This window comes from Typopeltis vanoorti, chromosome 12, assembly GCF_054136105.1.
Source record: "Typopeltis vanoorti isolate ZY-2024b chromosome 12, IOZ_Tvanoo_1.0, whole genome shotgun sequence".
Lineage (NCBI taxonomy): Eukaryota > Metazoa > Arthropoda > Arachnida > Uropygi > Thelyphonidae > Typopeltis > Typopeltis vanoorti.
The window spans coordinates 17,927,001-17,940,242 of NC_143560.1; the positions used below are offsets into that span (position 1 = coordinate 17,927,001).

The 13,242-nt window shown below is 36.6% G+C and overlaps 1 protein-coding gene across 1 annotated transcript in view; it reads right to left on the minus strand.

Annotated features, from left to right (window-relative positions):
- The window catches only part of LOC150100608 (uncharacterized), a 98,466-nt gene extending 85,454 nt beyond the window's left edge, over positions 1 to 13,012 (minus strand). The window contains exons 1-3 of the mRNA XM_090401840.1: positions 12,846 to 13,012; positions 12,228 to 12,417; positions 2,067 to 2,934 (exon numbers count right to left, since the gene is read on the minus strand). Coding sequence (XP_090257966.1) covers positions 2,067 to 2,934; positions 12,228 to 12,333 — 974 coding nt within the window. The 5' untranslated portion in view covers positions 12,334 to 12,417; positions 12,846 to 13,012. The remainder of the gene's footprint in view (positions 1 to 2,066; positions 2,935 to 12,227; positions 12,418 to 12,845) is intronic.
- Between the last annotated feature and the right edge of the window lie 230 nt (positions 13,013 to 13,242).

The window sequence follows — 13,242 nt, forward strand, 5'->3', positions numbered from 1 at the left end:
ATCGACTAAAATGAAAACCAGATGACAAAATAATTAAAAAAATTTCTCTAGTCAGTTGACAACAAATCTGTAAGATGTTTCTTTTGCAGATCTAGAATACTTATCACCCAAGCATTACGTATCCCTTCTCTCTTACTGCATCGTCAATAATAGTTAGACTTGTAGATAAACATCAGCCTGAAGAACCACTTTTCGTTTCTCCTCTATTCCAAGAGTTATTTCTTTCCTGAAAAAAGGATCTGGCGATTCTTGTTTAAGAGAAATGTTATTTTCCAATCCGAAAATAACATTTCTCTTAGATCCTAAATTAAGTCGTAATTTCATTTCAACTTACTTTCGTGTTAAGCTCTTTGTAAAACCTTGGTCTGCATTTTTTTTCTAGATTAACAAATTTCGAATCTTTGAAGAGGAGTAAGTCGTTACTATGTGATGATCAGATTTCACCATGTAACCTTTAGTTCATGAGTTATAATAGCGACTGTCCACTCTCATTATTCATCATAGAAAAAGTAGCGTATGGAATATGCATGAAGTGGATGGATGTCATTACTTGAGTGCCTTCCTTCAAGTCCATCAGTTTCCTAATTTGACTTGAAAGTCATAAATGAGCCGGACAGCCAAAATCGTACTGCATCTCATTTCCAAGATTTTTGTTTTCGTATTCTACCTTAAATGCTATATAGATTCCTCCTAAAATCAATGCAAAATATACATTGAGTGGCCAGTTTATTAGGACACCTTCTCATCAAGAAAAAAATCCTATATTTCTAATAAAGTGGCCACTTAGTGTACTTGCATGATAAGCCACAAGGTCCAGAAGATTAACGTTACTTCATTGAGCCTAAAGCTCATCTAGTCACGATCATTATGAATGTTTGGAGCTATTTGCGTCACATGTGCTGATTTTGCTACCATGCTGAAGGAAATTTTCCGTAAATCTTCCCTCTACAGTTTTTAATATGATAAATAATTTTCTTATGAACAGCGCAAGAAAACCTGGCTTGTATTTAATCACCTGACCCACAAAAATTAATAACATCAAAGGTGTAAGAGCAGTACTGTTGATAGTATTGCGTAAAATCATATTATTGTAGAAAGTATAAGATCTATTTCTAATCGGAAATGGGTAGTGCTATGGATTTCTTTCCATTCAAGGATGTTTTTTTTTCTTCATTCAAAAAATAACCAAAGAATATGCCTGAGGAGCTTCTGCTGGCAGACTTGCATTGTAGAACGATGGATCAATATTCTTTTGAAGTATAGTGTTCGGCAGAAACTTTCTAGCTTTAAAGAGCTCTTCACAAGGTAAGAAATTCGGACAATCAAGATATTTTGAGCCTGGAACCCATAACAATAGTAAATAATTCTTTACAAAAAAAAAGTGAACAATATAGACTTATGTGCGCATGTCGCTTTTTTTCACTATAACGAAGTTTCAAAACTGAGTGAAGTATAAGAGTGTCTATACAGAATTTTATTGCACAATCGTGTGTGTGTGTGTGTGTGTGTGTGTGTGTGTGTGTGTGTGTGTGTGTGTGTGTGTGTGTGTGTGTGTGTGTGTGTGTGTGTGTGTGTGTGTGTGTGTGAGTGAGAGAGAGAGAAGCAAATTAAAAATGGATTTTTAATTTACTTAAAAATGGATTTTGAAGAAATTTAGTGTACGGATTCCATATTAATAGACATTATCCAGTTTCAATTTTTCTGCAGATTAGGCAAATTTGATCTATTTTTTTATGTTTAGATTATAAGCAATCATCTCAAATATTTCTATATTTCAATCTTCTGACATAATTTTATTTCCAATGTTTCATTAGCAGCTGTTTTGAAAATATTCTCATCCTCTCCTTAACGTATTATGTTCAACGGCCTGTCACGATCTAGAAAATTAGTTTCATACAACACCTAACGAATATGGTGTGAGAGAGTTTGTAAACATATCTGCGTATATGTAGATTTTTTTACTTGTTATTAGATGTGGCATTCTCTGAATAAAATACAAAACTACAAATGTGTGTAATAAGAACAGTGCATAAACGCAAAGAATTTAAAAAAGTAACCATACGTACCTTGACTTAATGATCGCTTCGATAATGTTACTGATTTCTTTATTATTAGCAGTTGCTAAATGTCCTCCGTGACTTTGACATTCTTCTTCAGCAGCGTCCCACGAAGCGAGGTTTTCGAAAAGTCTGTAACAGTAGCGATCACCAGACACCCACCCATAATTGCAAGACGTCAGGGATTCATTGACCACAATTGCCCGATACGTAACACATATTCCCTTAGAAGTCAAAGGATGATAGGTGGCGTCTTGGTGTCCTAGTCTCAGTGTTACAGTGTTACTACTTGAGCGAAATATTGAGACCTCCCCACTTTCTGTCCAATTCCCACAAAATTTGGTGTCTTGGTGTCTGTCATTTAGTTGCACGTATTCTCTTGCACACGAGGAGCTGAATTTTGCACTGGAAGTTTCGAGAGTGGTAAACTGAAGTTCAATGAGGTATCCTAAAGGCACGTGAATCACATATACAGAGCCGTCTGGCAGGAAGACGTCAGGGTAACCTGTACTACAAAAATTCGCACTTACAGCGGTTAATGTTTGATTGTCGACTGGTTGCAAGAATGCATATTTTGCCAAGAAGCCGTCGGAACCTGTCCTGCTGGAGAAATACAACGTCAAGTCACTTCCTACAGAGACCACGTGCTGTCGAATTTCCCACACGCTGCAGATATCCAGGATCTTCTCCCCGTCAAAGATGATTAGGTTAACAGATTTGCATTCACTTTTGAAGAATGGGTGCAGGAAAGACAAAAGCACCCGTCGATTAGAAGGAGCCGAGATGTTATAGGAACATTGAACATCAGCTTCTGAAGGCGCAGGAAATCCAGGACTACTTACGATGGTATCGTTGCTATGAAAGGTCGAGTTACAGCCTACAAAGAAAATAAAAAAGAACAGTTCTTGCGATTACAGGGATGGCAAACAAAATAAATAATAAACTGGGTAGAAATCTTTATAAAATATAATGCCCTGAATCAATACAGTTTCAAGAGCATGTTCTAATGTTGCAATGTTGCAATCTGTAATTCGTATGTAGAAAATGAAATGCATCTTGAGCATGAGCAAGACAACATTAGCTGCTAATAGTCGACAGTTGGTATAAACTGTTATTTGGTATTATTATTATTACGTAACATCTCCAGGGAGTCCAAGGACTCATCGAGGGAGGGAACCTAATTACAACTCTCTCTCTCTCTCTCTCTCTACCAATCCACCAGCCGCAACTATCTTCATCATCTACACCAACGCCATCTACCGCCAACCACCATTCTCACTTCTCACAAACAATCACAAACATCCATGCCCACGGCGGGATTCGAACCCTCAGCCTTTTGGCTGTAGAGCGGATACGCTAACCACTCGGCATGGAGATCCATTATATTTGCTGTTTGCAAAAGTATTTAAATGTCTTCTGATCGGTGTTTCGAAACTCATTCAAAACACTAATCTAATTATAATATGGTAGGTAGAAAATTGCTAACTGTGGGATGTTAAAGACTTGTTATTTGCTTCCACAGAACCTTAATCATCATTTTAAGCATGCCATGTGGATGATGTTTTTATTATAAAAGCCACATCCCGAAACTGTTCTATCTTTATTTCTGATCAGCCTACATCCTCATATCAAATTCACTATGGAGAAAGAAAAGAACGGAAAATTAACTTTCATGTACCTCCCATATCCTTCCTTCCGTTTTCCACTGTTATATTGACAGTTTCAAAATATCGTAAATCGACCTTCGCTTGCTGATACATAGAGCAAGGGGCTGCACATTTGCCTCAAAAATATCAGTCATGAAAACACTTCTTAATAGAGCACATGTTGTCTGTTTTAACTATTTAGCAAAACAGATGTTCTCTGCCAGGTAGGCAGGAAAACGACCCAGAGGAAGCCCGAAATATAGGTGGATTGAAATGGTAAAAAGTGCCTTAGACAATAGAAATGTAAGATCGGATAATGTTGGAGTTTTGACAAGTAACAGACTGATTTGGAGGAAAATTGTAGATAGGAAGTTAGTAATGATGTAAATTTTTCATGTAGTACTATCATATCCTGTACACTCCCCTTAAGGGTACACGGCAGGAATTTGATGATGATGGAACTATAATTAGAAACTAACCCAAGAATTATGTAGCAGAATGGCATCATCCCAAAGAAGTCCATTTCATTGATACATACTAACATGTTACTAAGGGCTCCCAACCTGTGCTTAGTCCCAATTCCATACATTGCTGGGATCTCTAAACCAGTTTCTGAGATCTCCTAACAACATGGTATTAAATCAACAATACCTGTCGTATACTGTTTTAAGTTTGCAGCGATGATTATTTGTTTGCATATGAGAATGATGTATGAGCAAAATACAGGGTTTCATGATAACACTACTGTTCTTGTTTGTCATAGACAATTCACGACACTCACTTCTTAGTCTTATTGTATTTCGTTGACATAAGAGGACTGAATTAATTTATTAAAAAGCCCCCCCCTCTCTATCGGTTTTTGTTCTCATTTCCTTGCTGTATTATATAAAATTATTTTTTACTGAAATCTGTAGAAATAGTCTCTCTCTCTCTCTCTCTCTCTCTCTCTCTCTCTCTCTCTCTCTCTCTCTCTCTCTCTCTCTCTCTCTCTCTGTGTTTATTTTACTGTTAAGGCTTCGTAGTTTAATGATTTGACTGCATATCGAGTTTCGGTTCGAAATTCCAATTCCTTCAGCGAATAGTTTGGAGTTATCTCCAATTTAATAATGTTCATTATCTGCGTAAAGACAACATACGTTACGCGGCAATTTTTCCCTTTACATCTTGCAACCAGATCTACTGCAAAACGAACAAATTGAATTTCAGAAAGGAACGTCTAGAATCAGCTGCTTTTCGTGAACTATTGAAATGCAATTTTTGACTTGGGACAACATCCTCTAAGTGAAGGCATTCCATAAAGCAAAAATCGTCTTGTTATGCTAATTTTGAATAGACAGCAAAGAAAAAAAATGGAAACAGTAATAACTAACGACTGCACGCAAAAAGAGGAAATGGGGAAAAAAAATCACTACTCGATCAATAGTAACAAAATTAACCTGCGACTGATTTCGTTATCGAATTATTGTTTTACATGGATGCAGTTACGGGAAGGATTAATTCAATTACTAACTCAAGAGACGGAATTTCAATTGGATTATTCTCGTCAACTTACTGCCATCTTAATGTTTAATGCTGCTAACCCGAGCACACTGAAGGGTTTTTTTTCCCGTAATTCAAATAGTGGTTCTTGGTTGCATGATTTTTTCCTACTAATCATAACCCCCTTCAGTACACGCGTTATGACATATTACGTTCGACTGCATGCACATTAATTGAAGAGCACTTGACGAGTTTACGTCATCATTGCCTTAATCGAGAGCTTCCGTTGCAAAGGGATACTGAGGTAGTCACTACAGAGAATCTTTAAGGAGCTGGGTACCTTTTCGTACGTCATTCAGGTGGGTCAGTGTTTAACAGCAACGGATTATGCTGTGGGGGGGGGGGAATACTGCACACGCAAGCTGGTCCAATCTATGAAGATCCGTCCTTCCTCCATAATGTCTGGTTCTCAGACGAAGCGCATTTCCATCTAACCGGTGATGTAAACAGACGAACCTACAGTTTTCTTGGTTTCTCGAGACCTGAATTTGTCCAAGAGAAACCTCTTCACAACGAGAAGGTCACCGCATGGTGTGCGGTTTCCGGCCATGGCATAATTGGGTCCTACTTTATTGAAGAAGGTGGTGTAACTGTGACCTTGAATAGCGAGCATTCAAGGATCAATAATGTGCTGGTTCGGTTCATCCAGGATTTGCATAGGGTGTGTCTAGCAAAAAACATTCCATTTCGCGTACAGGTATTCCAACATGATGGAACTTGTCACACATCACGTGGTTCTAGAGCCTATTTACCAGAACACCTCCCTGGCAGGCTCATTTCGAGGTTCACAGAATTCCGTACCCTTCACGTTCTATGATCTCATATTACTTGATGCCTTTGTTTGGGGTATGTTGAAGGAATGGATATTTCACAATGACCCACCTTCAAAACCTTGATGAACTGAGGGATACAATTACACCAGCAGATGTCCCAACGCTTATTCTCCACGATGACAGAGAATCTTCGCATAGGCTACGAAACCTGCCTTGAAAGACATTTCGAGCACGTAATCTACTGCCGTTAATGCTTTATTCGACCAAGATTACACCGATATAATCTTCTTTTTGTTAGTAAATCCGTTTACTCCAATAAAGTATTTCGTTGTAGTTATCCAGTACTGTTTTTTTTTCTTTTTTTTTCTTTTTTTCCCCACCATACTGTATATTAGCATCAGTACTGAAGATGGACTAAGCGCCATGCAATCCATTCCCACCTTCCGAGAGAACAGTCGTGGATTTTTCAATTCCTTCAAGATTCCGTATGTGGCCTTATCTGGCCACATACGGTGATGGAGTGATGATGATGGTAGTGATCTCTCACTGCGATGAAATTTATCAACAGCCTAGTTAAAACCATGTGGCCGTGTCAGTCCATTCGGCGTCATGTGTCATTACGATTTGATCCTATTAATGATTCTCAGTAATCAGATGGGTGTTCTGACCCTTGTCGGTTCGAAGTCTAGTTGAAGCTTTAGGCTAGTAATTAGAATATTATGAAAACGAATATTCGTGAATTAAAATTTTTCTGTATTTTTTTCTCTTATTTTGAAGTATACACGTGATTTTAGAAACATGTATATATATATTTCAAAAGTGTTGTCAAGACAGAGTATCCTATTGAGAGTAATGGAAACTAAACGTGCAGGCAGTTCTAAAGCAAATAGGACACTCTGTCTTTATTATATCTGCATTACAAATAATTCCCTTATTTCATGAACTTAAGCAAAGCGAAATTTCTTCACCCGAGATGTTACACGCAGCAGCAATCCAAGGATGACACATTTAATATTGTACGATGAACAAAAAAGATTTTCTGATACTAGCTATCCAAATGCGAGCAATAGCAACTACGCTTTATATACAGAGAAAGGCGCAACTTTATCTGTTCCCGAGTTAACAAGATTTGCTCTGTGACAGCGTAAATCCACGAGTTGTTTGGTTAAAAAATGGTGTCCACACCTTTCTCTGAAAGATGGACATCTACTGCTTACTCAGAAGTGCTTGAAAGAGGCCGGGAAGGGTATTAAGCTGTCTTATGGTGTTTACTGTCTCCTTTATAATAATAATTTTCCCCTTCTACCTGCAAAAACACCGCGGTCCTATCTTAGTGTTGCACGGGAACAATGTTATTACGTAACTTGCATGGGCAGATGTTTCCATTAATGTTTGCAGCAAATTAGCTGCATTGGTTTCTACCTGCTACGGCATACCGGTTGCTGTGAGATCCCGAATATAAATTACCTGCATCCCGGCCAGGGAAGGAAGACGTGACATCGTAAATGCAAGATAATCAATATTTGCTCTACGAGATTGAGAGTGTGAGCTGTTTGTAAACATCTCAAAATGGCTCTAACACACAGCCAACAACAACTTGCTTGTGACATTTCTCACAGCATGCAGGTGCATGGATTTCCATGGTTCCATTGGTAATTAGATAGTCGCGAGTTTGTCAAACTAGTAAGGTACACACCCAGTATTGAGAATTAAAGATAATGGAAAGAACCTTCATATTAAAACAACTTTTTATGATAAGTATGGATTTGTGATAAAAACTATCCTACCAAAATTCATGGAAACTACGTTCCATTTTCTGACTGTCAGTGAGTAATAAGAAAATTTTGTAGCCTATTAAGAAGGTCAGAATTCTGCATATAAGATCGATTTAGATCTTACATGTCAGATATTTATAGATGGAAAGATTTAATAGGTTTCATAAGACTATGATAGCGAATACGAAGTTCTATTGATTCAGAATGCTGGCAACTTGCTAAAGGGGTGGAAGTCCACAGGTGATACTAAACCTGTGATACGACAAGCAGACTTTTTTTTATAAAGAGTTCTTAAGAGTGCTTTTTGTTACCTTAATGTGTTTTTCCAAGGATGAAGTTTAATGGTGGCGATTTATTAATGCCGGGTTATATCTCGGGTAAGCTCACCTTATGAACGTTTGTCTTATGAGACAACTGAGTTCTATTCTGCGGGAATTTTAAGGTAACGCTTCTCAAACTTTTCAACAGTATATGGCTTCATGTCACAAAGCAATAATTGTGTGTTCAGTGTTTGATGAGTATAAAAAACATTACAGCGTACATTACAAAATGCTGATTATTTTTAAGTTGTTGAAATATCCATTTGATGAACTGTAAAGCATAATAAGTGTGCAAATTCTCTTGATTAGTAGAATTTACCAATGAGTTAAGTGCACACTACCACAAACGTCCTACCAGTAATTATTATTGAAATATCTTCTATGATACATGGAAGAAGTTTTCACGTGTTATTATGTCTGTTCATAAAAACGTGTTTTGATTATATTCAAGCTTGTTCTACGACTTTTACATCTATTAATAATATTAATAATAATAATAATATTATTATTATATAAACTACCAACTACCATAACTAATGCAGTTTAGGAATGAATAAAACAAAAACATCGTGTAAGTTGTGTACGGAAATGGTTTAGCAGATACAACAAAAAATAACGAACGAACTACTAAAAGAAATAAAACAAGTGACAGAACAGTTTAGAAAGAAAAGACTGATAATCCCCTACTGGAAAAACAGATTTTGTCCACTGGAAGGGGAGAATCCGAAATGGGAGGCTTGGAGGGAGCCATGGGAGAAGAGATAAAAGTAAAAAGGTACTATTTTTAGAAAATGGAAACGGGAAGGTTGTATGATGTGAGACATAGAGCGGATGAGGGACGCAAAAGAATAAATGCAAGGCGGTGTCAGGATGATGAATGACAGGAAGGTGCTACAAGCAAAAAAAAAAAAAAAAAGAAAGTGTACGACGGTAATTAGGAATATAATGTTCAATGTAATGTTGATGTAGATACAAAATCGAAAAGAGTTGTAAGGCTGAAATGCTACCACAGGAAGAAATTACCACGAATGAGACAACGTGAAAAAAAATGAGAATAATACTTCGCTAGGGGAAAATATAAATCGTTTTTCTGTGAATTAGAGCATGTCTTGTAGTGGAGAAAAGATGTAAACAATCAGCTCATCGCTTACGAAACATACAGGTTACGCACATCAGTATAAAGAAATGTTAGAGCACTGATAACAAGCATCAATATGCACAGATAAATAATAATACATAATAAGCACCCACACATCAGATAATTCATTATTATGGCATTATTTAATTTCTAAATTTATTTATTTATTCGAAACAAATTATCAAGATTCCTATAGAATTTCAAGTACTTCGTGATCATTACATATATATAAGATGATTTTAAGACGGAGGATGCCATGCGCACAATAAAGCCTACAATAAGATATATGCATTTCTCCAATTAGGTCTGAAATTAGTTGGTTATATATATATATATATATATATATATATATATATATATATATATATATATATATATATATATATATATATATATATATATATATATATATATATATATATATATATATATATGTAGAAAGTATTTTTACCTTGGGTATAATTATGTTAAAGATACCAAGTAATTTTAAACCTGGTTTTACTCCATTTCCCAAGTAAGCAAACAGACTAAAAGTCAAGTTTGCGCCTGCAATTGATGCAAGTCTAACTGATCCCACAGGTAGTGCAGGACCAGGGCAACTCGTGGCAAAGGTGGAACAAGCTCCGATCACTAATCTTAATATTTACCCTTAATGCCAAAACACATCTCCAAGAAGGGGATGTATAATGTTTTGTATTAAAGCCAAGGGGCCACTACCCAGACCGGTTTCGACCTTTATTGAGGTCTCGTCAGTGGGAGCTAGGCTAGAATTAGAAATACCAAGATTTTAGTAGTACAGAGCTTGTAAGTATTTCGCCAAAACAAGTTACCATAAGGTGTTTTAACCTTATTTATATACATTTATATTCTACATTTATATATCTCCTCCAGAGATTCTTATTTAATAAGGTTAAAACACCTTATGGTAACTTGTTTTGGCGAAATACTTACAAGCTCTGTACTACTAAAATGTTGGTATTTCTAATTCTAGCCTAGCTCCCACTGACGAGACCTCAATAAAGGTCGAAACCGGTCTGGGTAGTGGCCCCTTGCCTTTAATACAAAACATTATACATCCCCTTCTTGGAGATGTGTTTTGGCATTAAGGGTAAATATTAAGATTAGTGATCGGAGCTTGTTCCACCTTTGCCACGAGTTGCCCTGGTCCTGCACTACCTGTGGGATCAGTTAGACTTGCATCAATTGCAGGCGCAAACTTGACTTTTAGTCTGTTTGCTTACTTGGGAAATGGAGTAAAACCAGGTTTAAAATTACTTGGTATCTTTAACATATAACATATATAACATATATATATATATATATATATATATATATATATATATATATATATATATATATATATATATACACAGTATATATACAGTATATATGCATGCATGCGACGGGAGGACTGAAAAATTCTGATAAACACCTAGAACAAAAATGATAATAAAGCAACTGGTATAACACTAAAATAAAGAATATATATCTTGTAAAGGATTCAGCAGCGTTGTAACAAACGTATAACACTTCGTGGAGAATATGTAGACTAATGTGTAAGTTATTCTCATGGTTCTACCTCAATTCCTTCATGATGATTATCACAACTTCTCAGCACATCCTTAAATACACACAGCGTTTAATCATTTCTTACTCCAGTGTTCTACGTGTTCGTTAACTGACCTTCTTTAACACCACGTCGTAGTGTTAAAGAAGCTTTTTCTTGGCGAGAAATATAAAACAATAATGTATTATCGGAAACTAGCATGTAAACTGAAAGTAGGTCATAACGCTGGTTGTAGAGGGTGGCCCATATGTCAAAAATGCGTTAAAATATGAATAACTTTTTTATTATTAATTTTTTGAATTTTATTTAATTTTTATTCTAGGGAACATTTGGGAAATTAATGGTGGAAATTACGATCCAACAATGTTCCAAATCCGCGCAATTTTATTTTGAAAATCAACATTCGATTATTATAACGCGACTAGCATATCGCCGGCATTTTAATATTAGAAATGCTCTCTAGGAAACGATGATTTGTCGCTTGATCGAACGTCTACAGAAAGAGGGTTTTTGTAAGTGATTTGCGACGATCTGGGAGACCCCGTTCAGCCAGGACAGAGGAAAACATTCAATGTTTTCCCCTTTCTCTGAACTTACTTCTTTCAAGATGCAGTGACGGTTACTAGGGTGCGATATCGGGACCATGATTGATAATTCTGTACGGCCTGCGGAAGGGGACAGACCATGAAATGTGGTTTCACCAAGATGGAGTTACTGTCTACACTGGTAGAATCAAAGTGGAACTCCAAAGGCACATTTTGGAGAGCGAAGATCTGCAAGTAATTCACCGTGAATATGCTATTACTTTGAGGTCAGTGGATGCATTTTAAAATGATGATCATGTGCAAATAAGGTTTGTGGTCGTTTGGAATTAGGGTCGAAGCAGCTGAGGTTAAATCTAGTCTTTCGATAGGAAATAAAAAAATCCTTCCACCGTGAGACTACCAAACTCCTTCTACCACCGGAAGATAAAAGAAATTTCCTCTTCTGTAGATTATCATCGATAATTATCATAATCAATTCTAGCATAATTCAAAGTGCTACTTCATATGTTTAGTGCGCTGAGTACCTTTTAAAGGGACTCCGCTTTTCTAACTAAAATAAAACCCTCACACGTTTCTTGTGGTATTTATTTCTGATTCTAATTACATCATCAGTATAATCATCAAATTTCTTCTCAAAACGTCTGAGTCCGATTTTGTAACGCATAAGCTTGCATAATTTTTATTTCATGTTTAAAGAAACCACACTTAGTCGTGTTCTAAATCTTTATTTATTTATTTATTTTGTAATTGCTCAGAATGACTGAGAAAGTGGCGATAGTAAACTTATGATATTATTGCCCAATTTGGACAAATGAATTCAAATGGAAACGGATGTTAACGACTGTACAAAAGTATTAGCATTCTTACCTCTGTCACCTGGTCCGCTGAAATATTCGGCCTCGAAGAAACAGGACAAATCCGCGTGAAGCAGCATGAAGTTTTTTTTAGACACAAACCATTGCGTCTTCTGCATCGAAAACACAAGTTTCTCACCTGACGTTTCTGAATGTTCATACACTCGGATGGGAGTGTAATCGTCCCTCTTTATTTCAAGGAACTGTAAGAAGATTACAATGTTAGAATATCCTGTAGTCGAATTTCCTTCAGTAAAGAAAAACGGTATTTTAACTTCCTTTAAATATAGATAAAGAAAAGTAGAATTCATTTAATTCGGATCCACTTAGATTACAATCGTGTTATTACGAGGGGGGGGGGCTGAAAAGTTCTAATAAACATCTAGAATGTATTTAAACCTCAATTCTTTCATGATGATTATCACAACTTTTCAGCACAGCCTCGTGTACTGATAAGCATTGAACTTGCAAAATTCTTTCCTTATAACAAGGCGTACTTAGTTAAATTTTCATTATGCATGTTCGCATGTATGTGTATACGTGCGTGTTTCATTGTACCAACGTATCTATTCAATTAGCGATTAGCGTATCATCATTGATTTAATCTCATTCTAACACCAGTTTTACTCACCTTCAGAAACAGATGATTCGACGAAGTCGTCTGCAGAATAATCTTAGAATCTTTGCACCGTTTCGCCTCACGTTTCACATCATCGGACCTTAACGATCCCCAAGACGTGCTAGGAACGTAGAAGCATCCTGTAGGAGAGAAACAGTCGGAATGATTTGAGAATGCGATTTCATTGGGTCTTTATAATGCGCGTACGTTGGTGATGCCTGAAGGATCCCGATGCAAGTGAAACCATATGCGAGACAAGACTATTCGATCTTTGGCCATTTGTCAGTGTTACTGCCAAATGCCAAATTTAATCAGCAACACGGATGCCAACTGGCCATAATGACTTTCCTTAATGGAGGACCTCGACACAAATGATCACAAACATGACACATGATGTAACCGTAGCGTG